Genomic DNA, 26059 nt, shown 5'->3' on the forward strand with positions numbered 1-26059 from the left:
AGCTAAAGCTAGGACTTACTTACGAGAGGTGATCTCTCTATACTCGTATATTATTTCTGCACGAATCGTAGACGATAAGGCGTTAAGTAGCACCTATATCTTCCGCTCGTTCTCCGTTATTATCGAAATATTCTCTTCGATGCCTTTAATTCTTTAGAGAAGCTCTCGCACTAATTAATTTACGCCTTACTTAATTATCGCTAGCTTCGTAAGCGCTTCTCCTTTACGCACCGAAGGGTCTACGACGATATCCTTTAGATAAGTAATGTAATTCGACCACCGTTCGAAACTAGATTTATCCCTAGCCTATACGTTCGCGGCGCGATTCGTTAGAAACGTCGCTACGTATCGTATACGCTAAGTATATTCGTTCTCCGCGACTTCTGGGAGAGCACTAAATTAAAGCTCCCATTCGACGCTATATTTTTATAGTTCCGACATAGACTTTTCATTAAAGGACGGAGGTGTCCCTAGCTTAATGGCCTTATTTAATATCGGTCCCTCGTTATTTCCTAAGCTTCCGCTTACTAGGCGCTTATGGGTCGGCAGCGTAGTACCTACGACTTCTATATACCGCGTTGACTCTCTACCTTCTAGCTCTATAAGCATAGCTTTATTTTCTTATTTAAGGCGATATCGTACGAGTCTTCGCTATAATTCTTAATGCCGTCGGTGCATCTATTCGTCTTCGTCGTCGGGTGTATTAAGAGGGTTAGCTGCGTCTCGCTCGGAAGTCGCATCTATTTCTCGCTCTTCTTCGCGCGAGTTACTCGGTATAGTCTAGCTCGACGACTGACCCGCGGATATACCCCCCGACCGAGAGCGAGTGGTTATCCTCTCGCCGGTGGACATCCTACGTGTCTCACGCTTATCGCTTACTCCGACCGACTTAGAGTTGACGCTTTGAGAATGTTAGGGATTTCTTGGCAAGTAGGCAGAATCTAACGATAAGCGTATATATAAGATATCCCATTAGTATATGATCGATACTGTACACGACTCAAAGCGTAAGAGAGGGAAGAGTGCGCCTTCTATACGGGGAGTGTACTAGTAATAAGGATGCACTCCCTAGGTCGCATCTCTTAGCTGGTAGCCTAATTATTCTTCGATGTATCAGGCGTCCGTCCTTCCGATGTTTAGCCGGATCCGTAACACTTAGATCCTAATCACACTAGAGAAAGCTAAACCTAAAAGTCTAAGAAGAAGTCCCTCATAGAGAAGGAAATTAGATAATTAATTTAAGAAGTTATCGAGCGAGTTATAGTAATAGTAGCGTAAATAGTATAGATTACTTAAGAAGTAAGAGAGGCCGTAGATTAGAAAGAAGCCTTCCTACGGTCTCTTATCGAGGGAGACATTCTAAATATTATTAGAATGGCGCGACTTCCGAAAGAAGAAATCCGTAAACGAATTAACTATATAAGAATTATAAATCGAGCCGAGGTAGAAGTATAAGTAACTATACGCGCTTATTAAGAACGAGAAGTTCTAGTGCCACGATACATCGAGACTCTACCTAACGTACTTATCACTAAACTATTTCCTTATAATCGTATTCATAATTATCTTCTTAGACTAATTCCGTATCTTTACGAATAATACCTTAATTATCTATAATTCGAAAAGCTATGAATAACGGTAGTGAAAGTATAATAAGTTCACTCTAAATTAGTTAAACGCTGCGAAGACTACGACTACGACGTATCGTAACCCTAAGATAAAAGAATAGATTATCTTCACTAGCTAAAAAACTAGGTTCGTAAGAGAACTAGGAGTATCTATATAATTAAAAGTATACCTCTAGAAGACGTTAACGCTAGAAGATCGATAGTAAGGACGTACATCTAGTTAGAACTAGAGAAGAAAGACAAAAGTTAAAACTCGAAGTAAATACAGTTATAAGGTCTAACGCTAGAGCTATATTTCTTAGAGAAATACTTAAAGACTAAGAAGTTAGTATCTTAATAGACTCGGAATGCATAGGTAATCTTATATATACACGGGTAGCGGAAAGACTATAAGGCTAAAGAATTCTAAGGTCGGAATCCGATATAATTATAGAATTCGATGGAATAGTGATAACTTAACTTACGTACGAGTTAAAGATAGTATAACTAACGATCGATGATCACTAAGAAAGATTAGATCTCGATATTATAAATATAAAATACGATATAGTTCTTAGAATACTATGGCTAAAATACTATAACTCCGTTATCGACTAAGTAAAGTCCTAGATGCGGTTCGATAACTGCGATTACGATAATAGAACCTTAGAAATAAAGATAAGGATAGTATAAACCCATATAAAGAAAACGATTTAGGTGCGACTAGTATAGATTTTCGATAATATAACTATGAAATGTTCATTATAATACGCGCATTTAAAATTAATATTTAAAAAAAGAGTAAGAACTAATATACTATTAAAATATAAGTTATGAAACCACGAGATATATCTATAGAAAGGAAAGTAACCTACCTTTAGATCTCTCTACTTCTTATCGGAAAAGAAATAAGTCGCTCTACGCGAGTATCTCGAAGAAAATATAGCTAAAGACTATATTTAATTATCGAAGTTAGAAGTAGAATATTCGATTCTATTCGCTCTAAAGAAAGATAGAAAACTCCGACTATATATAAATTACCGGAAGCTTAACGATATTATTATTAAGAATATCTATTCGTTATTACGGATCGATGAGCTATAGAACTAGTTAAGAGGCGCTAGATATTTTACGGCACTCAATATTCGGAACGCGTACTACCGTATACGCATAAAGAAAGGCGAAGAATAGAAAATAGCCTTTAGAATCCGATATAAGCTATTCGAATATTGCGTAATGCCGTATAGACTCACTAATGCTCTAGCAACGTTTTAGACACTAATTAATAATGTATTAAGGAAGTACCTCGATATATTTTATATCGTATACTTAGACGATATACTAATCTACTCTAAGATCTATAAAGAGTACGTAAAGTACGTTACGAAGGTACTAAAAGCCCTTTAGAAATATTAGTTATCGGTTAAACTAGAAAAGTACGAATTTCATAAGAATAGTATTAAATTCTTAGAATATATAGTCACCCGGGAAGAACTTAAGATGAACCCCGATAAGATTAAAAGTATATTAGAATAACTAGAACTAACTACACTAAAGGAACTATAAGCGTTCCTAGAATTCGCTAATTTCTATCGAAAGTTTATACGAAATTATTCGCGAATTATAGCACCCCTAATAAACTTAATAAAGAAAGGAGTCGCGACCTTTATTTTAATAGAGCTTACTAGATAAGCGATTAAGAATCTTAAAAAGACATTCACCGAGGCCCCGATTCTTACGATCTTCGACCCGAATCTATAGACGCTCCTTAAGACGAATATATTAGATGGCGCGATCGCTATAGTTCTTATATAAGTAGAATAGAACGAGAAAGTAAGGCTAGTCGTCTATTTCTCGCGGAAAATAATAGAACTAAAGCTTCACTACGATATTTACGATAAGGAATTACTCGTAATAGTGAAAGTATTTAAATACTAGAGAGTATATTTAAAAGAATCTAAATATTCGGTGAAGATCTATTTAAACTATAAGAACCTTCTATATTAGAATACGACTAAAATACTTAATAGAAGATAAGTACGATAAGTAGAAATACTTACTATATATAATTTTAGAATTTACTATATTAAGGAGAAAGAGAACGGCCGAGTAAATACTCTTAGTTAACGACTAGACCATATAAAGAATATAAAACTAATCTCGTTAACCTTACTACGATAGAAAGGAGAGTATCTTATATATATATAGCTAGTACTTATAGTAGCGAAAGTAATCTTCGAGGGAGACGACTACCGATTCAATCTAAAAACGAATATAACGAAATATTACTTCGTAAATAGAGTGTATAACGAGGTCGTACGCCTAGAAGTTATAAAGTACTACTATAATAATTCACTAATGAAATATCTAGAAGCCGATAAAATAATCGAACTCATTATCTAATACTATAATCTTTAGAAATATATAAGATAAGAGATTTAAGAATTTATTAATTAGTACGAAGTATACGCGTAGATTAAGTACGCGAGATATAGACTCTACGAACTACCAAAACTACTATAAGTCTTCAATAAAGCTTAGATATTCATTATATTTAACTTCATTACGAAACTACCTAAGTTACGAGAATCTCTTACGAAAGTAATCTACGATAGTATATTAATAATATATAATAGACTAACGAAGTTTTTATATTTTAGACCATATCTTAAGAAATTAATAGTAGAAGAATTCGTATATAAATTTCTACGAACGATCTTTATTAACTATAGAATATCGAGAGAAATTATAACGAATAGAGATAAACTCTTTATATTTAAGTTTTAGAAAGCACTAATAAAACTACTAATAACGAAATATAAACTATTTATATCGTTCTACTCTTAAATAGATAATTAAATAGAAAGAATAAACTAGACCCTAGAATAATATCTAAGAATATATATAAACTATAGCTAAACGAACTAGATAAGACTATTATTAGTGATCTAATTCTACTTTAATAATTATAAATTAATAATAAAAATAAGTTCGTTCTTTACTAATTACGGATTTCATTTACGACTCGAAGAAGTTATAGACGAGAGTCTAAATTCGAGAGTTAAAAGTATAGCTCTAACTATAAAAGAACTTTACGAGTAGCTTAAATTAGATCTAGAATTTCTTATAGAAAGAATAATAAACTACGTAAATAAGAAACGAATCGAGAAATCGCTCCTAGAGAAGAGGAACCCCGTCTACCTTTTACGAAAAAATATTAAGACGAAGAGACTAAGTACTAAACTGAACTATACGAAACTTAGATTATTTAAGATTGAAGATAAACTTAGAGACGTTATATATCGATTAGAATTATTAAAGAATATAAGGATTCATAATATATTTTATAAAGTACTCCTTAAACTAGCACCGCGGAACGCTAAAATTATCTAAATACTTCCGCTAAACGAGGAGATAGCGCCCAAGAAATATAATGTTAAGATAGTCCTTAGAAAACGCATTAGGCGCGGCTAGCCCTAATATCTAATTAAATGGTTAGAATACGACGAATATAAAAATAGTTAGGAGCTAGAGACTAACCTTTCGGGGGAACTCCTAAAGAAAGTAAGAAGAGACTACTCAGAGTAATTTCGATAAGCATCGTTTTCTAATTAACTTATTCGACGATAAGAATCTTAGATTAGACGAAGTTAGAATTAGTAAGAGTCATCTCTTTAACCGTAGATAATCGATTAAACACTCTTAACGTCTATATCTTACGACGTAATATACGATTAGAGATCTTCTCTAACTAAGATAAGTTCTCTTATAGAGTTATATTCTTCTCCTCTATCTTAAGAAGTAGACGTTGAAGACGAGTAATCTCTTTTCACTTTATCTAGAACTTAGATACTAATTATTTCTTCTATTTCTCTATCTTACGAAACTCCTTCATAGAAAACGTTTCGTTATAATTTCGTTAGTGACGTAGATACTCAGCGTAGCTAGAGGACTACTCTCTATTATAATAATACATCACTCCGTGATTTATACACTCGGTATAAATAACTATCGCGATGTTCTCGGAATTAAAGGAAATAGAATCGATAAGCTCGTTACGACGTTCGCTTCGAGACTTTTAAGATTTAGAGAAACGACGAATTTTAATAATACGGAAGGACTATATAGTTAGCCATAATAAAGAAAGAAGAGAGAAGAGAGAAAGTAACTTAGGAAGGATCTACCTTAAGTACGTTAAGGATAACGAATAAGCCTAAGAGAGAAATAGTATTAGACATAGCCTTAGAAGCCCGTATAGAGAGTATAAGAAAGGAAACTTAACTGAATAGAAGGTAGTCGTAAGAATAAGGCGAAGAGAGTTACGTAATAACTAGAATAAAAAGGAATTAGTCTATTAATATATTGAACTACGGTATATTAACGTACTAACATATCATTCTATACTTCCTCATTAGGAAGAATCTTATAAGTATATAGTTACGCTCCTTTCCTTAGATAGTTATACTCTCTTCGTAGCTAACTTATATTATTAACTAAACTATATAGTTCTTAGTAATAGAGGACCCTGCTCATACCTTATGTCTTCCCTAACCAGCTCATACTATCTTCGGATTATTACTAAGAACCCTAACCTAGTTAGGATTAGTAGGGATTCTTAATATCTTACGATAGTTAGCTTTTATAATTACTATAAAGTTTAATCTTCTTATATAGTAATAATAATATTTTAGAGCTATTAAATTTATTAAGATATTAATTAAACTTTTTTAATCTTAATATCACTTTAGAAAAGAGATTACTTACTTAGAAGTTAGTTTAAGAGATTTTAAAGAGCTTAGTAAACTAATTTTACGTATTTTACTATTTATTATACTAATGAAAACGATTTAATTATAATAAACGATATAATAAATAGCGAATAAATAAGATTAATAGTAATTTAAGTATAAAGAGTAAGAAGAGAGTAAGAATTAAGAAGAATTAAGAATAAAAATAATAAATATTTACTTACGAATATAAGTAAAAATAAAGTAAAAGTAAAGTAAGAGTAAAATAAAAGTAGAGTAAAAATAAAGTAAATAAATAAGAATTTTTTCTTTAATTATTTATTTATTTTTTTCTCTTATTATCTCTTTTATCTTCTATCTTATTTATTAATCTACTATTTCTTCTACTTACTACTAATTAACGTCGCTACTATTATTATTATTATTATTACTATCGTCGTGGCTATTATTATTACTATCGTCGTCGCTATTACTATTATTATTATTATTATTATCGTTATTTTCATTACTATTAATACTAAACTATTAAAACTCTCTATTCTTTATCTTTCGATTCTCTTATTATACTATTAAAACTAAAGTAGTAAGTTTTCTTATCTTAAATTATATAATATTATAATAATTAATATAATAATTAATATAAGTATTATTTATTAAATTTATTTATCTTACACTATAATTAATAAATATCTAGAATATAACTAAATAAATTATATTATTAATTAATATAGCTTAAGAATCTACTTTATAGTTTATACTCTTCTTAAAATTATTCTTAGTTTTTATTAACTAACTTTTAGACTTTATTATCTAATTTATAGAGTTTATTATAGAATCTTTAATTTAAGACTTAGAGTTAAATAAAAAGTTTACTTAAATAACGATAAATATTAAGAGATCTAAGATTAATAAAAAAAAAGATAATAAGAACTATAAATAACTTAATTAACTCTAATAACTCTTAAGAAGTTATAAGAGACTTAGATAACTTTAATAATTCTTAAGAAAATAATACTTCGACTATTAAGAATAATAAAGTAATTAAAGAGACTATCGAGACTAACGAGACTAATATAACTATTAAGACGGAAGAGATTAAGAGAATTAAGAGAATAGAGAAGAATTTTAATACTCTTAAAACTAAAATAGCTAAGAAATATTAAAATATTAAGGCTAAGAAAGTTTAGTAGAGATAGCTTAATATTAAGAAGCTCTCTTCTAATATTAAGCTTCGTATAAAGAAAGCTACTAAGAATAAAGAATCTTAAAAAAATTTAAAGATAAAGACTAGAAAAGCTTCTATTTCTACTAATAAAAGAATATATAAAAGAATTTATCCGAGTTAATTTTAAGTAACTATAGCTTAAGAGAGTAAAGCTTAAAAGAGTAGTTACTAAAAAAATTTAGAAGTTATCGAGAAGAAGAGCTAAGCTTAGTAAAAAATACTTCTATTAAAATAATTATTATAATACTAATAATAATTTTAGCTAAAGCTTTACGAGAAATTCGTCGATACTAAAATAATTATAACTTACTTATTTCTTAGCTTTCTTTTTAAAGACTTATTAGAAAGATTTCTCTTAATATTCGCCCTAGACTACGCTAGTAAGTAACTACTCTTAGAAATCTTTAAGAAGCTATAGAAATATATTTAGTTAGAGTAATAAAGAATATATATTTCTAATGATTACTTTAACTATTACTTTACTAATTTAATAGATATAAATCTATATATAATCTATACTAAACGCGTTATAATTTAGTAAAAGAATATATAGTTAGCTCTTTAAATTAAATTTAGAGACGTAAATTTTAAAAGAATATTTCTATCTTTCTTATATTAAATATACTATAATATTCTTATTATATTAAGTAATAAACATAGAAGATAATACTCTTATTATACTCTAAATAAGCTATGAACTTAGAGAGTACTCTATACTAAATTAAAGATATAAAATTATATCTTCTACTATTAAATCTTAATATTTTAGTATAAAGATTTAATCTATCTAATTATTAATATTATATTAAGTATTATATTAAGTAACTTTAGTTTTAAAAACTCTATATTTACTCTTATCTATCTTTTTTATAGAGTTAGTATACTTTAGTCTATATTAGCGTAGATCGATTCGACTTAAATCGCGACGAGTTAAAACTAATAAACGAATTAAGTTAATTAGTTAGTAACTTAACTTAACTCACTAAGAGATTAGATCGCTTATCTTCTTAATTTAATTCGATCTAATCTATATTAAAGCTTAGATAATGATAGGCTCGTAATATTATATTTATTCTATATAATAGCGAAGATATACAATAGCGAAGATATATTAACTATAGTTCTTAAAGTACTTAGTATTAGTCTTAGAGTATCTAATATAGTTAATATTATATTATTTAATAATAATTATACGGTACGTTAGATAAGTTTGTTTATAGATAAGATAGATTAAATCGATCTTTCTTAACTACTTATATAGGTCGTTCTTTATAGCGGGAGTAATAGCTAAAGTATTAAGAATCTCTACTAATTCTAACTAGGTTAGAGTTCTTAATAATAATTCTTAAATAGTATAAGCTAGCTAAGAATTACGTAAGATATAAATAGTCGATGTTACTAAGAACTATATAGTTTAGTAGATAATATAAGTTAGCTACGAAGAGAGTGTAACTACTTAGGGGGGGTGAGGGTATATATATGATGCTCGCGCTCTATGCGCTTCATGCGCTTTACGCGCTCTGCCACAGAGCCAACAGAGCCAACAGAGCTAACAGGGCGTCCCACGTAATCTTGTCTTATTCTCCTGTGGATCCTTCTATTTATTCAATGAGTGTGGTGAGTCGTGCTCGTGCAATCCGCGACCGGTTACGTCCAAGGCTGTTTCTAACACTAATGTGTAGCGTAGGTCCCTAATATACACTCGTTAGATGTTTGCTGGCGAACGATCCCTTACTAGCCACTTTTAAGAGAACATCTAATATCGATATTCGCGATACCTTCTTTACTTCGATGCTATCGATACCTATCGATACTGAAGGTATAAAAACCACAGTGGATTGAATCAATATTCTAGGTAAGGAGTTACTGTGTGGATGGGTATCCCCCCCTTTTCCCTCGAGGAATAATACGATCTAGAATTATCAGTTCAACTCGCCAACATCTTCTGCAGCGCATTCAGCTGCTCCAGAACGGCGCGCCGACTCGTCCCGCCGGTGGCGTCCTTCAGCTCGACGGAGCGCTCGTAGTCGAAGACGCTCAGCACGTCGTCGCCGAACCGCTTGTCCACGCCCTGGAACTGCGCGATGCTGAGTTCGTCCATGCCCTTGTTCTCGTCCTCGGCGAGTGCGACCATCTTGCCAGCAAGGTGGTGCGTCTCGCGGAAGGGGACTCCTGTTTGTTGGAATGGGGTCAGCTTGAAGAACCAAGCAAAGGAGAGGGAAGGGAGTGCGACGAAAAATATTGTCGAACGAGAAGCTTACCTTTTCGAACCAGGTACTCGGCAAGGTCCGTCGCCAGCATGTCTGGGCTCAGCGCGGCGCGCATCTTCTCCGGATAAACCGTCGCCGTAGCTAGCGACCGCGCCGCAATCTGGAGACTGTCTTTCAACGTCTTGACGGTGTCCAACATCGGCTGCAAGCTCTCCTGCAAGTCCTTGTTGTACGTGGACGGGATGCCCTTGATGCTCATCATCAGGCCAGCCATTGCCCCAAAGATCCGGCCCGACTTGCCGCGCAGGAGCTCCAGCGAGTCGCTGTTTTTTTTCTGAGGCATCAACGAACTACCAGTGGTGTATGCGTCTGCCAGCTTAACGTACCCGAATTCGAGGGAGCTGTAGAGGATCAGATCCTCGGACCAGCGCGACAAGTGGCTGCCGATCGTGGCGGCGCATTGGAGCACCTCGACGACGAAGTCTCGGTCTCCGACGGCGGACATGCTGTTCATAATGAGGCCCTCAAAGCCTAGTTCCTTCGCCAACTGTATCCTATCAATGCCAAAGGCGTTCCCGGCAACCGCACCGGCGCCGAGGGGGAGTTTGTTGATGTTCTTTTTGGTGAACCGCAGACGCTCGAGGTCGGATTGGAACGCCGTCGCATGACTGAGAAGCCAATGACTCCATCGGATCGGCTGAGCCCTCTGAAGATGGGTGTAACTGGGCATGATGTAGTCGATATCCTGCTTGGCACGGTGTGCGATGACCTTGAGCAGATCGACTAGGTACTGGTCGATCAGGCTCAGCTCGTCACGGAGCCACATGCGCATATCGGTCGCTACTTGGTCGTTTCGGCTGCGGCCCGTGTGGAGCTTTCCTGCGATGTTTGTCCCAATAATTTCGCCTAGACGGCGCTCGTTGGCGGTGTGAATGTCTGTTTGCGAGGGTGTTGTTAGCAGTTGATTTCTGGGAGGGCAATCTTGGTAACTGTAGAGTTCAAACTTACCTCCGCCCACTGGGTTGACATATCGAGATGCCACTTGAGCGGTACCCGGATGAGGGCCAACGAGGCAGAAGTACAAACAGCATGTGTACCGGAACTTGCTCACCTTCATCTCCGGGTGCTGGCTGGAACTTGCCCTCTTCCCACTCCTTGAGGACTTCCTTGAGCCCCTCTTCAAGTTTCTCGAATTCTTCTTCGGTCAAAATGCCAGTCTTGACATTGGCCCTGGCGTAGGCTATGGAGCCTTTGATGTCCTGGGCATAAAAGACACGATCTACAGACAAACTCTCGTTGTATTGGTTCATCAGGGGATCCATTTCCCCAGTGAACCTCCCGCCCCATAGCCGGATGGGATTTGCATTTTTGGCCTGTTCAGTCATTATGGAGATTTTCGAGGTTGTTAATACATGGGAGGAGAAGTTCAAAATAATGGCGTGGACAAATTCTAGTACATAGACGGAGTTAGCTAGAAAAAAATGGAAAAACATCGGACAAAAAATTGTTTGGTTTTTCGCGATAACATTCTTGGCATCAATTCGCCAATGACATATGCCAAGATGGAGAAAACCTGCACTAGTTTCCGTGGGCGAGGCTGCGAGGCTGCTCCCGCCTCTGTGCTTACCACGCTGACTCCACCAGTACTCCGTACATTGCAATGCGATGGCTTTTCTTCCTATTTGTTGTTATCAGTTCTCGCCTCGGCCACCAACCACTTTTCCTCAACTACGACCTCTTCTGTCTCAGTCAAATGCCGGTGAACGAACGTTCCTCCCTCAAGCGACATTGAAGGCTTACAACAATTCCATGCCGAGCTAGAAGCATCCAATACCCTGAGCCGTGACACCCATCCCCATTGTTACCCATTTCAAAAATTATCTGCAAAGTCGTGAGTGTTTGACATTTTATAATCGAGAGCTAGCCACCCGTATTTCGCCGTGTCCAGCTCCTGGCTGACACCTTCCTCTGCATGACCGGGAGTGCCACTTTGGCCATCACCCGTTAATGGCCCTTGGATGTCCAATCTTCGGTGCAACGACCGACGTTGCCGTGTCTACCTTCCACGAGCAGCCACCTGGCCTTTGAAAAACCAGCAGCGATGCTAACGATCGAACCCTAGATATCCTAACCATTGCTGTAGCAGGAGAAAGATGGATCACAAATGTCTTTGTTTCTTCCACATGCCCACTTGCAAACGGTTGACGCGTGTCAGCAGGCCCAACGACCATCTTCGGCAATGGCCTTTGGGCTTCCCTCCTTGTCCGTACCCTGCTGAAAAGGAATCCCTTTCCATCGACTTGGAAGGTAGGGGGGCAAATGCCACCGACGCCCAAGTCGTGCCTTTTTGGAGAGACCCGGTCCGTCCGCCCTTCATACAATCTTGATTTTCTGCTTCTTTGTTCCGATGAGCCAGTCGTTCCCGCACGTAAAGTGGCCAATCCGTTCATAAGCTCCTCGAACCCGCGACGACTTTGTCAAAACGAGCCCGGAGATCCAGCCGTAGGAATAGCCCGCCACACTCAGACACCACACCGATACTTTGAAAGGTTTATAGCTCTCTCCTTCTTTTCCGCGCCGTACTGTTGCCGCCTGGTGAGGCCCCGTTTCATTCTCGATTGCGTCTTCTACTAGCAGTGAGTCCGGCGAAACGTCGATAGCAGTCCCACAGCCGGTCGTCATCAACTGGTACCCGAATTTGTAATGTTCTGGAGCCACCAACGTCGCTTCTGCCACGGGGCCGCATAAATCGATGAAACCGTCCGTGACCTCGCCTAGCGGATTGAGTCCGAATACAGTACAGGAGGCTCTTGCAATCGAGATGTGAGGGCTCAGCTCGACATCTTCGTCCTTGCAGTTCTCAAAAGGCTGAATCTGGGTGTCGACGGAGGCCCATGAGAAACTGGGGGCACGGTACCCGTCCAATCTCGGCGCGATGTGCGGTGATTCCAGATGCGGCGCGGAAGCCCAGAGTAAGTCCTCTACTAAGTTGTCTCTCCACAGTCCGGCAAGATAAGCGGACTTTGTGGCGGCTTGGACCTTCTTAGCAATGCCCGAGATCGCTGGCAGCTTGTCAGATGCTACTGTCAGCTTCCGGAGAGTATACTGTGCGACAATGCGGTGCCAAGTCCTGAAGACTTTAGGATGGCGTTTCGTCGAAAGCAGTTTGGGTAATAGACCTGGTGTCGTGGCTTTCTGGCTTGGGGATGGATTGCACTCGCAACGATATGTTGTACGACACTCAAATGTAAGCTCTGTCTCCGTGTAGTGCAGGATCCTGGGGGATAGGACATTTTCTTGCAAAGCCCAGGCGCGAGCCCTCAATGGTCCCTGAACTCGAAAGGCCAGGTCCTCTTCCGGGGCTTCGTGGTGGTCAAGAACTTTTCGCGCTTTGATCGTAAACGCTTTCCCTCGTGTATTCTGGTGTTCAAGGCGCAGTCGCTTCGGGCGATGTGCCAGACAGAAGTGGCTATTGTCCTCACAAGTGTCAGCCGCGATTGTCACATACGAAGCCTCATAGATGTCGCTCATCCTCGCGGATTCGGCTTCCCAATCCTCTTTGTCATCTTGAATGATGCATAGACCATCGATCCACAAATAGCGGATATTCAGGCGGCGTGTGATGGTGACGGCGTCTTGAAACAGGGCCGGTAAGGTTCCCCAATCAATCTTTTCCCGCATTTCTGCTAAATTTCCGCTTGTCGTTTTCACTGCCGATCCACGCCCCCAACAATAGCTGAGTGTGACATACTCAACTTCCTTTCCCTCCAACTCGACCAGCTTTAAACCTTGGTCCTTCCCTTGGACGTCTATGAGTCGCGTTGGGAGTGTGTTAGGGGAAGAATTCCGGCATGCGCCATGCTTTGGGTTTGATTTGCAGTCTTTGATACAATTGCGAGCGAATTCAAACGACTCATCAGATCCCGAGTGAATTGGAATGCGGCGGGCATGGCCCAGTGTCGGCCACGGTGGCCGCTGATCTGCCATAATGTCAGGACATTGACGCTATTGTCGTAGCGAGACCGCCAAATGCAGGTTGGGGAATAATTGACCAGAGATAAGGAAGACGGGGATGCAAAGACATACCTGACGGAGCATACAACTCAACCACGGTAGTGTTGCTGTTAGACTCTTGCACCGACACCTTGATAGGCGAGCCCTCCAGAAGATCAAGACAAACCGGGGCACGTATGCGGGACCATTCTCTCCCGACAAAAGCTTGCAGGGATTGTCGCAGAAGTCGGCAATATTGGCAATTGCTAACAGACAGCTGCAGAGTGTCTATGCAAAGCGTAAGATTGGCGCTGGCTTTAGTAGTACTCTCTTCGTTGTACAAGCTGGACGCATGGCCTCGTGGACTCAGGTTATTGCACAGCTTGCATCCAGAACGTGTCCTCTTGCGTACAGCACTGTCTGCTGAGCTTTTACCTCTAGCTCTGGGCATGATGGGCTTCAAGTCCAGGGGCTGAGACTCAGTTAAGCTCAAAAGAAGCTCAAAAGTTCCCCAAGAGCCCAAACAGGGGCTTGCGGGCTGCGTTACTTAGACACGGAGCTCTAAATGGACATCAAGCTCAAAGCCGCGAACGGTGATGTATGACAGATAATGAATGGAGAGATGTGGCGAGGAAATGAAATTTTCGGTCATCAGGCGAGCTCTGTGTTGAAATCTGCTGGCGTGGCATGTAAAAGGAGTATGAAGGTGAGCAAGGTCAGTGCGATGGAGAGAGAGAGAGAATGGTTTCATAAAGGGGCCAAAGGGGCCACATCCGGGTTGAGAACCACGTGAGCTCGGTAGGCCAAGGCCCAAGGCTGCCCAGTTTTGTAAAGACAGAAAACTTCTTGGACTCTTGACATTCCTCGTATCTAGCACGATGAGGCTAGGAGGGTTCTGGCGTTTCGCTGTAAAGAGTGGTGTCTCCGCTGCCAGAGTTGTCGGATGGAGCGCGATGGAGAAAACAACAGTCAAAAGAAACCGTCCGGCAGCTCATGCCTCTCGCCAACCTCTTTACGCGTTTTCTTCTCCTTGATCTCCTGCATGGACAAACCCTCGCTCCCATCAGGAAGCGCCTTGCTCAAGATATCGTCAGCCCACTTGTCGGCGTCAAAGTCTGTGCCCATCGGGTTGGTATCATACAGGGGCCCACTCATGAATGCGTCGGCGTCCTCTGGGACGTCGAAGTTGTCCACTTGCAGTTCGATCTTGTTCCCATCCGGATCTCGATAGTACAAGCTGGTGGTCGGGCCGTGATTGACACTCCACAGAGGCTTGATGGGATTTTCCATTGACTTGAGGTAAACGTACTGCTGCGCTAACTGTGTCAGAGTGGAGTATGAGAAGGCAATGTGGTCGAGCCCGGCGCTACTCTTGCTCTTGGGCTGCGTTTCTGGGCTCGAGATTAGGGCAATGCGGTGATGCTCCTGGTCGTAACGCAGAAATGCCAGAACGGGATCTTTATGGACAAGCTTGGCTCCCAAAATGTTCTGATAGAACCTGATCATGGTTTCATAGTTCTCAGGCCTCGTGCGCAAGACAACATGAGCTAGTGCTCGAGGACTGTGGTGGATCAGTGCCTTTGCGGGGTTTGATGTGGCTGGTTCATGAATTGCAGAAGGCGCCATCCTGAACGCAGCAGCTCCTCGCCAGTGACTGGTAGTCCAATGTGTACTTCTTGGTTCGTTGGCTGGATGAGTTTGGTGCGCTCTTTTCACGTCGACAGAACCCGAATGTATTTATCTATTCCTCGTCCTCAAATGATCACCCCCGCCCCCAGATCGTACATGATGACGGAGTGTGCTGGGCAGGACCGTGATTCGATACTCGGACTTCTCTGAGTTCAATGCTTGCCTGCTCTGAGCCAACACGGGCGCGAGGCTGGTGGCTCGCGGGGCCAAGGCTGTCTGAAAACCGGCCCCGAAAGGTATTAACAAAGGCCGCTCAGATCTCACCCCGCCGTGCCGCTTTTACAACCACTGAGCTCACCAAGCCCCCCCTTTTGGCAGGTCTCTAGCCTAACTGGCTCCCCGCCTATATCAATCCTCGTCGTAACTCCAGATAAACGGAGCAGATATCTCAACCTATCAATCTACCCATTTACCTAACGGATTCAAACAAAACCAGCCATAGGAATCCAGATGGCTGGGCGCGAGCGCGAGCTTGTCTCTGACTACTTAAGGTCCTCAGTTTCCTTTGCCAGCACCATTGGAGCTTCAGACTGCCGGAGACATATAATCAGGACACTTACCCTCACGCTAGCACTCGGGACTTAGGCTATTAGATGTCCTCTTTCCTCATTAAAAAGACAAGAAAGCTCTCTGACTATAGAGACTCTTTACAAATATTGTGGTAACTACGAACAGGGACAAAATGTCAAGAATGTCTCCAAGATGAGACACATCAGGCCGTAAATTCACTTTTTCTTACGATTGTCTCACCCCAGGCCATTATTTGCTCTTTGTAAAACGGCACGCATCCGTGATACAACAATAACTACGATCATTTCTAGCGAGAAATTATTGAAAGAACTGTCTGCGGTTGTTACAGCATGACGGGAGCAGGGGGTCCGGAACCTCCTGTCATGGACCCTGAGCTCATAAACCGAATGGCCCGTGTGGGAGAGAAGATTACTGGCGAATATGGGGGATTTTTACTGCAACACGCAAAAATGGATCAGCTCCCGGCGGCTAGTGATGGGAAAGATGTTGCGGAACTTGTCATCCTCGACGAAGCCTGTGGAACGGGCGCAATCAGCTCGCGGCTACTCCACATGTTTGACGACAAAACCAGGGCGATGACTGACCTCACAATGTTGGACATTACTAAGCCACCGCTTGAATATGCTGAGCGGCGAATTCAACGAGAAGGATATAACTTGAAAGCTTTCCGAACACTCCAGGGAGATGCAACGGACACGAAACTGCCTTCTTCTCATTTTACACATATCTTCCTCGCCTTTGGGCCCATGATGTTCAACGATTGGCGAGCGGCTTTACGCGAGATCTATCGTATGTTACGCCCAGGCGGACTCGTTGCCATGTCTACCTGGGGTGACGGCGGCTGGCTGCCTGATGTCCGCGCGGCGCTAGCTAGCGACCCATCTTTACCTCAGGCACCGAGCGCAAAGGAGCTACTAGAAGCGTTCAGCCCCGGCAGTGACTGGAGCGAGCCGAAGTGGATAAAAGGCACGCTACAGGGGTTTGAATTCGAGGATATCCAAATCGAAACGAAGCCGAGAACGGGTACGTTAGACGGAATGGACGAGTTTATGATCACAGTCCCCCTGACTTTAGGCAATGTCATTGAAAAATGCTGGTCTCAGGAGCAAGCTGAGGCCCACGGTGAGCGAGCAAAAGAGACGTTGGTCAAGCATGTCACACAGAAGTACGGATCGGGTGAAATAAAATGGGGCTGGGTTGCCCATCTGGTGACAGCGAGGAAGCCAGTGATAGCGAATTGAAATGGGTTCAGCCTGAACTAAAGGGCACACACGCAAACGAGACGTCGGGCTTATAACTAAGCGTAAATGTTGAGAAATTGAAGTTGATTCAACACTACGGTTAAACGAAGGCCTGAAGGGTCCAAAATGGATAATGAGACACTGATGGCGAAATCATTTTCTATGATAATATTTTAGTCTAATGTCCTATCGTACGCAAAGGATAGTTGCTCTACTACCTCCCTCGCCTCTCTTGCCTTCTACATCTCCTTTGCTGGCGCCCCGGGTCGCTTTCGAGGTACACCACTGTCGAAAAAGGGCTGTCAAATCGGTAGATTGGGCGAGTCAAGTCGAATCCAGAGTCGCTTTTCGGACTGAGGAATATATGTTGTTCGCATATCCAACAGATCTTCTACGCGACAATACCTATGTCATGGTTTAATATTGGATAAGCCGCTCTCATGCTCTGTGGAGCACGAGAGGAAGTTGCCCCGTCCTCAGTTTCTTTGACTCGGATGTTCATGCATGAGTTTTGAGGACCTTAAGGCACAAAAAGTGGACGCCCTCGGTCACGTTAGGATCGACCGTCGAATGCACACGACCACACCAAATCTGCCTTTTGATTCTGCTGGCGAGATCAGAGCCTCCGTGTACGTTTCTATTATATTGCATTTCCGTAGTTCAATACGAAGATGGTTTACGACGTGGCCATTATCGGCTCAGGCCCCTGCGGGCTGGCCGTGGCGGCTCGATTACGAGAATCCACTCCTTCTGCGCTCTTTACCGACGACGAGCATTCCAGATACTGGCGGAGATTCAATCGGCGCGAGACGATTGAAAACGAACATAAGTCCCAGCGAAGGGCGATCCGGTCGAACTTGAACGGCAACCCTGCCTCTTCCAGATCGATCGTTGTGCTTGATGCTCTTTCCGACGAGTGGATGTGCGCATGGCAAGAGAGATTTCGCAGGTTGCAGATCGACCACCTTCGAAGTCCGCTGTTCTTCCACCCAGATCCGAGGGATAGAGATTCTCTGTTAGCCTTTTCACATCTCCACTGCCGGACAGACGAGTTGCAAGAAATCCCCAACGTGGCCGGCAAAGAAATCAGTAAGCACCGAGTCAAGAAGAAGCGTCAGAGGTAAGCGCCGGGCAGGGCAAGTAGTGACGTAACTTTGCTGGTGCTGATATTTCTCAAGAAGGAACACGCTCCACCTCCGCATTGACGACCGAGACCGAATAGACTATTTCACGCCTTCGGCTGCGCTCTTCCATGATTTTTGCGATGACATTGTGGACAGATACGGGCTTCGAAACCTGGTCGTGAGAGCAAAAGTCGAAAATATCGAGTACGGCGATCTGGGCGGGTTGATTAGCGCTGAAGGATTTACCTTGACCACTGACCAGGGGGCAATCTTCTCCAGGATTGTGGTTCTCGCCGTCGGACCTGGCTGCAAGCCTTGCATTCCCATCGACAGCAACCTCCAGCTGGGCGCGGAGCCGGGAAGCGTTTGCCACTGCTTCGACACTGCAAGCCAGCACTGCCTGCCGGAGCATGTTCTGCGCAAGATCAATCAAGGACTGTCAACCTCGATCGTGGTGGTTGGGGGTGGACTTACGAGCGCTCAAATTGCCGATCTCATCATTTCTCGTGGCGTCACCAAGGTGTGGCTGCTGCTCAGGGGAAATTACAAGTTGAAGCATTTCGACGTCGACCTTGAATGGGTGTCGAAAGTGCGCAATCAGCAAATGTCGGTTTTCTGGTCGGCAGATAGTGATCAAGGTAAGTCGGGCACCTGAAAAGAGAGAGTATCTGTCACTGATTTTCCGATAGAGCGCTTCGAGCTGCTCAAGGAAGCTCGAAACGGAGGCAGTATAACACCAAAGTTCGACAAGATTCTTGAAAGGCACGTTGTCAATGGTCGTCTGGCTATCATGACTCATACGCGTATTGAAAACGGGATCTGGTGCGGTGAGAGCCAGACATGGTCAATCGGATTGTCGCCTGCATCAGAGAACGCCACGTTGTGTGTTGATCATATCATCTATGCTACAGGAGCACCTGCGAATATTGAGAAAGTGCCCTGTATACAGCAAATGCTGGATGAATACCCAGTTGAGTCCATTAACGGACTACCCAGACTTACCGACGACTTGATGTGGCACAAAGATGTCCCATTGTTCTTGACGGGCGGTCTTGCCGCCCTGAGGCTCGGCCCTGGCGCCGCCAACCTAGCTGGAGCACGACAAGGAGCTGAAAGGATTGCTTGGAAGATCGAGGACTTGCTGGGTAAAGGACAGACACCGTTGCCTGACGAACAGGGCTCAGTCGTCGACAAGTTGGGTGACAGCCGGCTTGAAGAGCGAGATATTAGATTGATGGTCGAAGAGAGGAGTGAATACACAGGAGGTTTTGTTAATCAATTTGAGGCCTTGACGCTGAGCAGAGGTGGGTGACGCCGGATTTTCTCTCTGACGATGACTTCGAACGTGCACGTCAGATTTTGGCAAGGAACAAAGGACGGCGCAGAAAATTATTTGAAGATTTGGATATATCCAAGGCCGTCTTTGGAAGGCTTGGCTCAGCTTAGGCCGTGCGTATGCAGTCAAGTGCATTATAAAAGCTCGTTGAAGAGAATGACAATGGAAAGAAATGTGGAACAATACTTGAGCCTAGAAGCACAAACAGTTTCACCCCTGTGAGCCCCTAGCGTGAGCTCCATCGCAGAAAGTGAGCACAGGGCGGTAGCACCCTCGTCCCAATCTGGAGTGAAATGCGAACTGTTTCCACTCATCTTGGCCCTTAGCTATCTAACCGAAGAAGTAGAAGGGTCAGCCAGCACTGTTTTCTGTCGAGAGCGGCTCGGGCACTTGGTGCAAAGGCCGACAGGCGGGCACGAGGCTGAACACCATCAGGGTCCGCAAGCACCCAGCAGCGCTTCCCCTCTTGCTGGGACTCCGCAAAAGTCGCTCGGGCCGAGAAGACAAGTATTACTGTGTTTCGGCCAAATTGGATTTCCCACCGACTTTCTCAGCTGACCAAATTGAAGCTGAGCACTGCTTTCCATAGTCGGCTTGTCACTTGCAGATATCATATTTTATTCTCGTATTGTTGTGAGGGATCCACCTTTTCGGGCCTTGCCGGGTTCCCTTACAAAGCGCTGGCTATTTCCATGAGATTAGGTGTAAAGTTGTCGGTTATATCGATCGATGAGAAGAAATTCCACGAATCCATATCGAACTCTAGAGCGTCGAACGGGTTCCCCTGCGCCGCACGAGAACGCTGTCAGAAGATTTCAAATACGTAGGCATAAAACTTAGCCTCTTACCAATTCACAAGGTTCCAGTGGCTCGAGGGCCTCTCCTCTCCCGCTTTCATTTGGTCTCGAGCAGTCAAGTGTAGCACCGGAAGCTTGAGGAGTTGCAGGCACTGTCGTCAGATTGACTCTATCTGTGCTTTTCACACCTTTGACGGCTTTTGCACAGAGAGCCGCAGATTCTCGTGGAAAATGGAAAGCAATTTCCGACCCGGTGATATGCTCGACATGGCCGAAATGACCAGCGCAGATGTCCATGAGTGCGAGGTCACCAACTGCATTCGGTGCCGTGGGATACATGAGCGTATGAACAAAAAGATTGATATGGGCGTAGATGGGAAAATAGAACGCCAACCACGCAGGGACTGCGGCGTCCGTCGTCAACTTGCGCAGCATAAGGATGATTTGTCGAGCTGCATTTGCCACAATTTCCGAGGAGGCGGTAATCTGTTCTTGGAAGGAGGGGTCTGCGTCGGTGCCAAAGCGTGCGGATATCCAGGGATAGAACAGAATAGAATGGGTTGCCATAAAGCTCCCGAAAATGGCGCAGTGTAGGTACATCATAGGGATCTGCCGTTGTGCAGACATGCAATCATGCGTGCTGACCGATGTCCCTATTCTGAGTTCTGGAGGAATAGATTCCAGTAACTTCTCCAGCTGACTGTGGATGTCGTGAATGGTCTCTATGATCTGAGTGGAGGACTGTCCAAAGGCCTTTACAGACATGATTCGACTGGAAACCTGGGCGGAGATCCTGGCGTTCTGGATTATCAAGGTGAATATGCCGACGTCCATTGAACTGCCAGGAGGCGCCTTTGTTGGGATTGGAGTACTTATATTGTTGTCGTCAATAAGTGAGGGTCGGCCGCTTCTGAATGCTATCTGCTTCTCTAAACAGTAGATTGTCCACCACAGCCAGCTTCGGCTGAGCGAATCTGACTCGGACAAGGCCCAGGATTTCGATGGTGCTCGGTGGAGACCTCTGGCCTGTGCGAGCTGCACCGCATTGCTGCACAGGGGGAACTCAATAGCAGCATTCCCCAGTCCTTCGGCATAGAATGTCTGTTTGGATTCCTTTCAGACAAGTGCTCCATGGGAGAAGGAGTGACGCACCATTAGAACTAATGCCTGAATTGCTGTGAAGCCCGAATGGCCAAAGATGATTTCACCAAAGGCCGACAAGGCATTATGGAAGTAAGGTTTTGCTTGGGCTTCTGCTTCAACAAAAGACACATTGTCGTCTGGCGCCAGCATGCAACGACAGCCTAATGCGTAAACGACATTCCGCAAGGCAAACCATGACGGATCCTCGACCTGAGAAGCCCCTTGGTTGTCAAACTGAGCTTCCAGACGCGCCTTGAACTTTGGTCCATGGAGAACCCCAAAAACAGCGTCGTAGGAATGATCGAAATACGCTTTTGACCAACATAAGCGATGGGACTGTTTAGTCTTTGGAGGAGGCCCTCACCTTGAACATACCTGAAAGCTGTCGCTCTATCGGGGTCGGGCACCCTGTTGGCTCTAAAGGGTTGAAATCTCGGCATTTTGAGTCGCCGACTCCACGTCTTGATGAGGCTATTTCCTATATCGACGAATTCATCCGTCCGGGTTCTTTCACAAACCCATTTCAGGCCTGGTTGAGAACAGACAGACGCCCAGGAATGCGGGCCATGGTGCTCATAGTTGACTTTGTGGAGAGGAATTACCTCGTCCTCAACGATGGCTGGCGCTTCTTCTGGCCGGGACGTACTTGCTGACTGCACTTCTGGTTCAAGTGCCGATGAAAGAGTCATCCTCTCGGTCAGATCGATAGCTGGGGCGGGGCTATTGCCCTGGGTCACACCGGTAGAGTGAGTGGTCGAAATGCGATTGATATCTGGGACCAAAGCCCGGTGAAATTGAGTCCTCGAGAAGTCGCTGACATCTTGGTTCTCGCCCTGCGTAGTGCCTCGGGGTCGTTTCCCACGCCTCGATGCTGGGTACAAGCAAACTCTGCCGTGGCGTTCGCAATTCTTGCAGGGTGAGCTTCTATTGCATTTCACTTTTCTTTCGCGACAGTTGGTGCAGGCTGTTGCGAGCCGCACTCCCTCTGTTGAAAACAGCATTCTGGAAGCGCTTGCTTCCAGGCTCTCATCGCTCACTGGAATTTCGGGTATGGGATAATTTGCGCAACAGTTGAACAGTGATTTAGTTGGTATCTGGCGTTGAATCTGTGCGTTGATATGGGGGAATTTTACCTCCTACGTACGGAGTAGTTGTGGAGATTAACCCCGCGGGGCCTGAAATTTGCTACCCCAGTACGATGGCAGGCCTAAATACAGGGGGGCTATGTACGAGCCCAGATCATATCGTGTCCGTGATCGGGATGCAGTATGAGGTTATAAAATATGTTGCTACCGCGGAGAGGAAATCTTAGTCGGAATGCACTAGGCCACCAAGTCCCTCGGAGGTCAAAATATCACCCTAAGGCATGATGTCTTCGCGGACACCACGCAATAGCGTACGTCCCATTTGGAGCAAGGTAATAGCTGGCAAGCAGAAAGTGAGCCTGACACGTGTCTATTTCTGGTAACTCTTACTAACGGGGCCAATATGTGTCCCGAACCCGAGCCTCTCCCTGTCAATGCCATGGCCCTCAATCAGCAGCCCTTCTCCTCTAGCATTTCTCTGCCAACTAGAGTTTCGAAGAGCCTCTCTCGAGCTTCTTGAGCAGCTTCTCAAGGTGAAAGAACGGCTCGAACTGTTCCAGCATAGACAGTTCATGCTGACTGAGCCTCTGCTTCGTCTTCGCCTGTGAGCCACCGTTCACCACCGCTTTGACTTGGATCTCCATCTTTTTCCCGTTGGCATTATAAGGTATCTCCTTGATCTCAAAGATGTGAGCCGGAACGTGTCTTCTGCTAAGGTCCCTGGCGATTTGATCGCGGATGCGGCTATCCAGGTCCTTATTTGGGAGGACATGATCGGTAGACTCGCCTTCTCGGCATTTGACGAAGAGAAGGACACGCTCGGTAGTGTCGGAATAGGGCGCGGCGCTGCGTTGTTGCCCGACAACCAATGAATCAACGATCGATGATGCAAAACGAGGCGAAGACAGGATGTTGTAGATTTCCGAACTGCCGAAGCGGACGCCGGACGGGTTGAGGGTACCATCACTGTGAAGTATGTCATTAGCCACATCTCTTCCATAGAGTTAGAGGATCTGGCTGACCTTCTCCCCAACACATAGGTCCCCCTTGTCACTGGGTTGACCTTGATGAAATCACCATGTGTCCATACATCTTGAGGCTGGTCAGTACGAACAAGGGGCCCAAATTGGGAGAAATAGTTGCCAGACTCACGGGGGAACATGTCAAAGTACGCACTATAATACCGCTTCTTTCCAGGATCGTTCCAGAACATGACCGGCATATTGGGAAATGGTTTCCTACAGACCAGCTCGCCGCTCTCTCCACCGGGTACTTCGATGCCATCTGGGGAGTATGCAGCAACATCCATACCCAATGCCTTCATCGCTATCTCACCGGGATATGCTGGGAGGAGGCGAGTTCCATGAATAAAAGAGCCGCACAGCTCCGTGCCGCCGGTGAATTGTATCTGGCACACAGGTCCGAAGGCTTCTCCCAGCCACGATGCCAGACTTGGTGTCAGTACCGCGCCGGTGGAAAAGAGTGTGTGAATCTTTTTTGCGTATGTTTCTGATTCAAGGTTAGTGTCAAAGCCAAAGAAGAGAGGCTTACGACCAACTGGGTGATAAATTTCGCTTCTGCAGCTCAGCGTAATAACGCGGTCCTGCGCCAAAACCGGTGATGCTACACAATCTCGTTATACGGGGCTCTAATCGGAAGAGTGGTGGTTATACAAACCCAGTTGCCAAAATACCTTGGAGAAACTCGTCTGGAGTCGGGTAAAACGGTGATCCGTCGTATAAGACCATTGTAGTTTTACAGAAGAGTGCCCCGATGGATATGTTCCACAACGTCCACCCGATCTGCAACTGGTAAGATTCCAACTCAAAGTAATGCACTGAGAGTGGGAAAGGAAGTGACCTACGCCGCTAAAATGAAAGTGTGTATCCTGCGGTCCAAAGCCATTGTGGAGGCGGTGCTCCTTGAAACCGTTCAAGAGCAAACCCTATATATCTTCGTGAGCGAGGCTCAACCAAATTTAGACGTCAGACATACGCCGTGTGAATGGACGATACCCTTGGGGGTTCCTGTCGTCCCGGAAGAAAACATAATGACCAGGGGCGTGTTGAATGGTACTTGCTCAAATTTCATCGGTGTTTGAGGGTCTTTGTCATTGATAAACGTCTCAAGGTTCTCGCTTTGGAGACAAATGAGTAGATTGTTACCATAAAGTTGGAAAATTCAATCAGCCTCACCATTTGGTTTTCATGCCAGCTGTATCTCCGATTACCACCAACTTCAGTGGCTTGGAGGCTTTGCTCGTCCAACCATCAACCTTTGTCGTGATATCGACACGCTTTCCATTATATGAATAGGATGATTCGGCGAAGACCACGCGGGGCTCGATTTGGCCGAGGCGGTCATTGAGCGCCTTGAACCACATTAGCTCAATGTAAACAGTTTGTGTCCATGGTAATCCCACCTTGTCCCCGATATCTGTTGCGAAGGATGCAAATATGCCGCCGACGGCTGCTGTAGCCAGAAGCAAACCCAAGGACCTGGCGCAGTTGCTCCCTATCACTAATAAAAGATCAGTTGCTCTCATATTCAACGTGTATGTACCGCGATAGGCACCATCCCTCCGTGTAATGCTTACAAGCAACAACATCTCCCTTGGCCACGCCGGAACGGCGTAATGCGTTTGCATAGGTGTGAACCAAGTGCCTGAGTTCCCGCCACGTATATCGCCGAGGAGTCCATAGATTTTCCTCGTTGACGTCGATAACAGCAACCTGATCGTCTTCTCCACAGAGCATATTCTCTGCAAAGTTGAGTCTCGCTTCCTCGAAGAACAATGGGAACTGGTCAATGGGGGCGTTCTCGTCCACTGCCTAGACACCGATCAGCGCATTGATTGATAACCACCCGGTAGTCACAACTTACCTTCTCAGGGTGGACGGATGCTTTGATCCCCAGGAACCGCCATGTTGCCATCCAGAAGTCATTCAATCGATTGATGGAGAAGGCGTGCAAGTCCTCATAAGTCTCTGGGATTGTTGATATTAGCATGGACCCGCGGACAGTGCCAAAAGAGTTCGTCAAGGTTAGTGGCTCACGAAGTTGCAGTCCATAGCTGCTATTCACATAGTCCTTGAAGTCGGCCAAGGCAGTCCGAAGGCCCGGAGGTGGTATGTATACCGGAGCGAGCGTCATGGTTTGCTATATGGATGTTTTCACACCTCACTGGAAATGCATCAAGAAGGCTTTGGTCCTGACAGCCTTAGGGTCGAGAGGAAAGACATATGTGATGTGAAGGGTTAGAAACACCCGATGTCGCTCTATCTTCGGCCTTCTCAACCAGTCCCGGCCCGCCTTCGCCGATCTCCTGCA

General features: G+C 43.8%; 7 protein-coding genes across 7 annotated transcripts; 2 read left to right on the plus strand and 5 right to left on the minus strand.

The window, feature by feature from the left end:
• Window positions 1–9507: 9507 nt before the first annotated feature.
• Z519_12778 (argininosuccinate lyase) lies at window positions 9508–11175 on the minus strand (the record flags this gene model as incomplete). The annotated part of the gene is made up of 3 exons (XM_016770483.1): window positions 9508–9752; window positions 9842–10726; window positions 10902–11175. 3 exons carry the CDS (start codon window positions 11173–11175, stop codon window positions 9508–9510), a joined length of 1404 nt encoding a protein of 467 aa, XP_016613263.1.
• A 988-nt stretch (window positions 11176–12163) lies between these two features.
• Z519_12779 (uncharacterized protein) lies at window positions 12164–14234 on the minus strand (the record flags this gene model as incomplete). Its single annotated transcript, XM_016770484.1, has 2 exons — window positions 12164–13770; window positions 13877–14234. 2 exons carry the CDS (start codon window positions 14232–14234, stop codon window positions 12164–12166), a joined length of 1965 nt encoding a protein of 654 aa, XP_016613264.1.
• Window positions 14235–14752: 518 nt separating this feature from the next.
• Z519_12780 (uncharacterized protein) lies at window positions 14753–15409 on the minus strand (the record flags this gene model as incomplete). The annotated part of the gene is made up of 1 exon (XM_016770485.1): window positions 14753–15409. One exon carries the CDS (start codon window positions 15407–15409, stop codon window positions 14753–14755), a length of 657 nt encoding a protein of 218 aa, XP_016613265.1.
• Window positions 15410–16332: 923 nt separating this feature from the next.
• Z519_12781 (uncharacterized protein) lies at window positions 16333–17244 on the plus strand (the record flags this gene model as incomplete). Its single annotated transcript, XM_016770486.1, has 1 exon — window positions 16333–17244. The coding sequence occupies one exon, from the start codon at window positions 16333–16335 to the stop codon at window positions 17242–17244; it is 912 nt and encodes a 303-aa protein (XP_016613266.1).
• Window positions 17245–17915: 671 nt separating this feature from the next.
• Z519_12782 (uncharacterized protein) lies at window positions 17916–19680 on the plus strand (the record flags this gene model as incomplete). The annotated part of the gene is made up of 3 exons (XM_016770487.1): window positions 17916–18364; window positions 18423–19006; window positions 19058–19680. The coding sequence occupies 3 exons, from the start codon at window positions 17916–17918 to the stop codon at window positions 19678–19680; spliced, it is 1656 nt and encodes a 551-aa protein (XP_016613267.1).
• A 694-nt stretch (window positions 19681–20374) lies between these two features.
• Window positions 20375–22084, minus strand: Z519_12783 (uncharacterized protein; the record flags this gene model as incomplete). Its single annotated transcript, XM_016770488.1, has 4 exons — window positions 20375–20488; window positions 20553–21602; window positions 21654–21955; window positions 22009–22084. 4 exons carry the CDS (start codon window positions 22082–22084, stop codon window positions 20375–20377), a joined length of 1542 nt encoding a protein of 513 aa, XP_016613268.1.
• A 1130-nt stretch (window positions 22085–23214) lies between these two features.
• Z519_12784 (acetoacetate-CoA ligase) lies at window positions 23215–25882 on the minus strand (the record flags this gene model as incomplete). The annotated part of the gene is made up of 12 exons (XM_016770489.1): window positions 23215–23695; window positions 23752–23821; window positions 23882–24238; window positions 24288–24352; window positions 24407–24531; window positions 24594–24674; window positions 24725–24866; window positions 24925–25100; window positions 25152–25249; window positions 25326–25560; window positions 25613–25716; window positions 25786–25882. 12 exons carry the CDS (start codon window positions 25880–25882, stop codon window positions 23215–23217), a joined length of 2031 nt encoding a protein of 676 aa, XP_016613269.1.
• Window positions 25883–26059: the final 177 nt, after the last annotated feature.

This window comes from Cladophialophora bantiana, assembly GCF_000835475.1.
Source record: "Cladophialophora bantiana CBS 173.52 unplaced genomic scaffold supercont1.36, whole genome shotgun sequence".
Taxonomy (NCBI): Eukaryota; Fungi; Ascomycota; class Eurotiomycetes; order Chaetothyriales; family Herpotrichiellaceae; genus Cladophialophora; species Cladophialophora bantiana.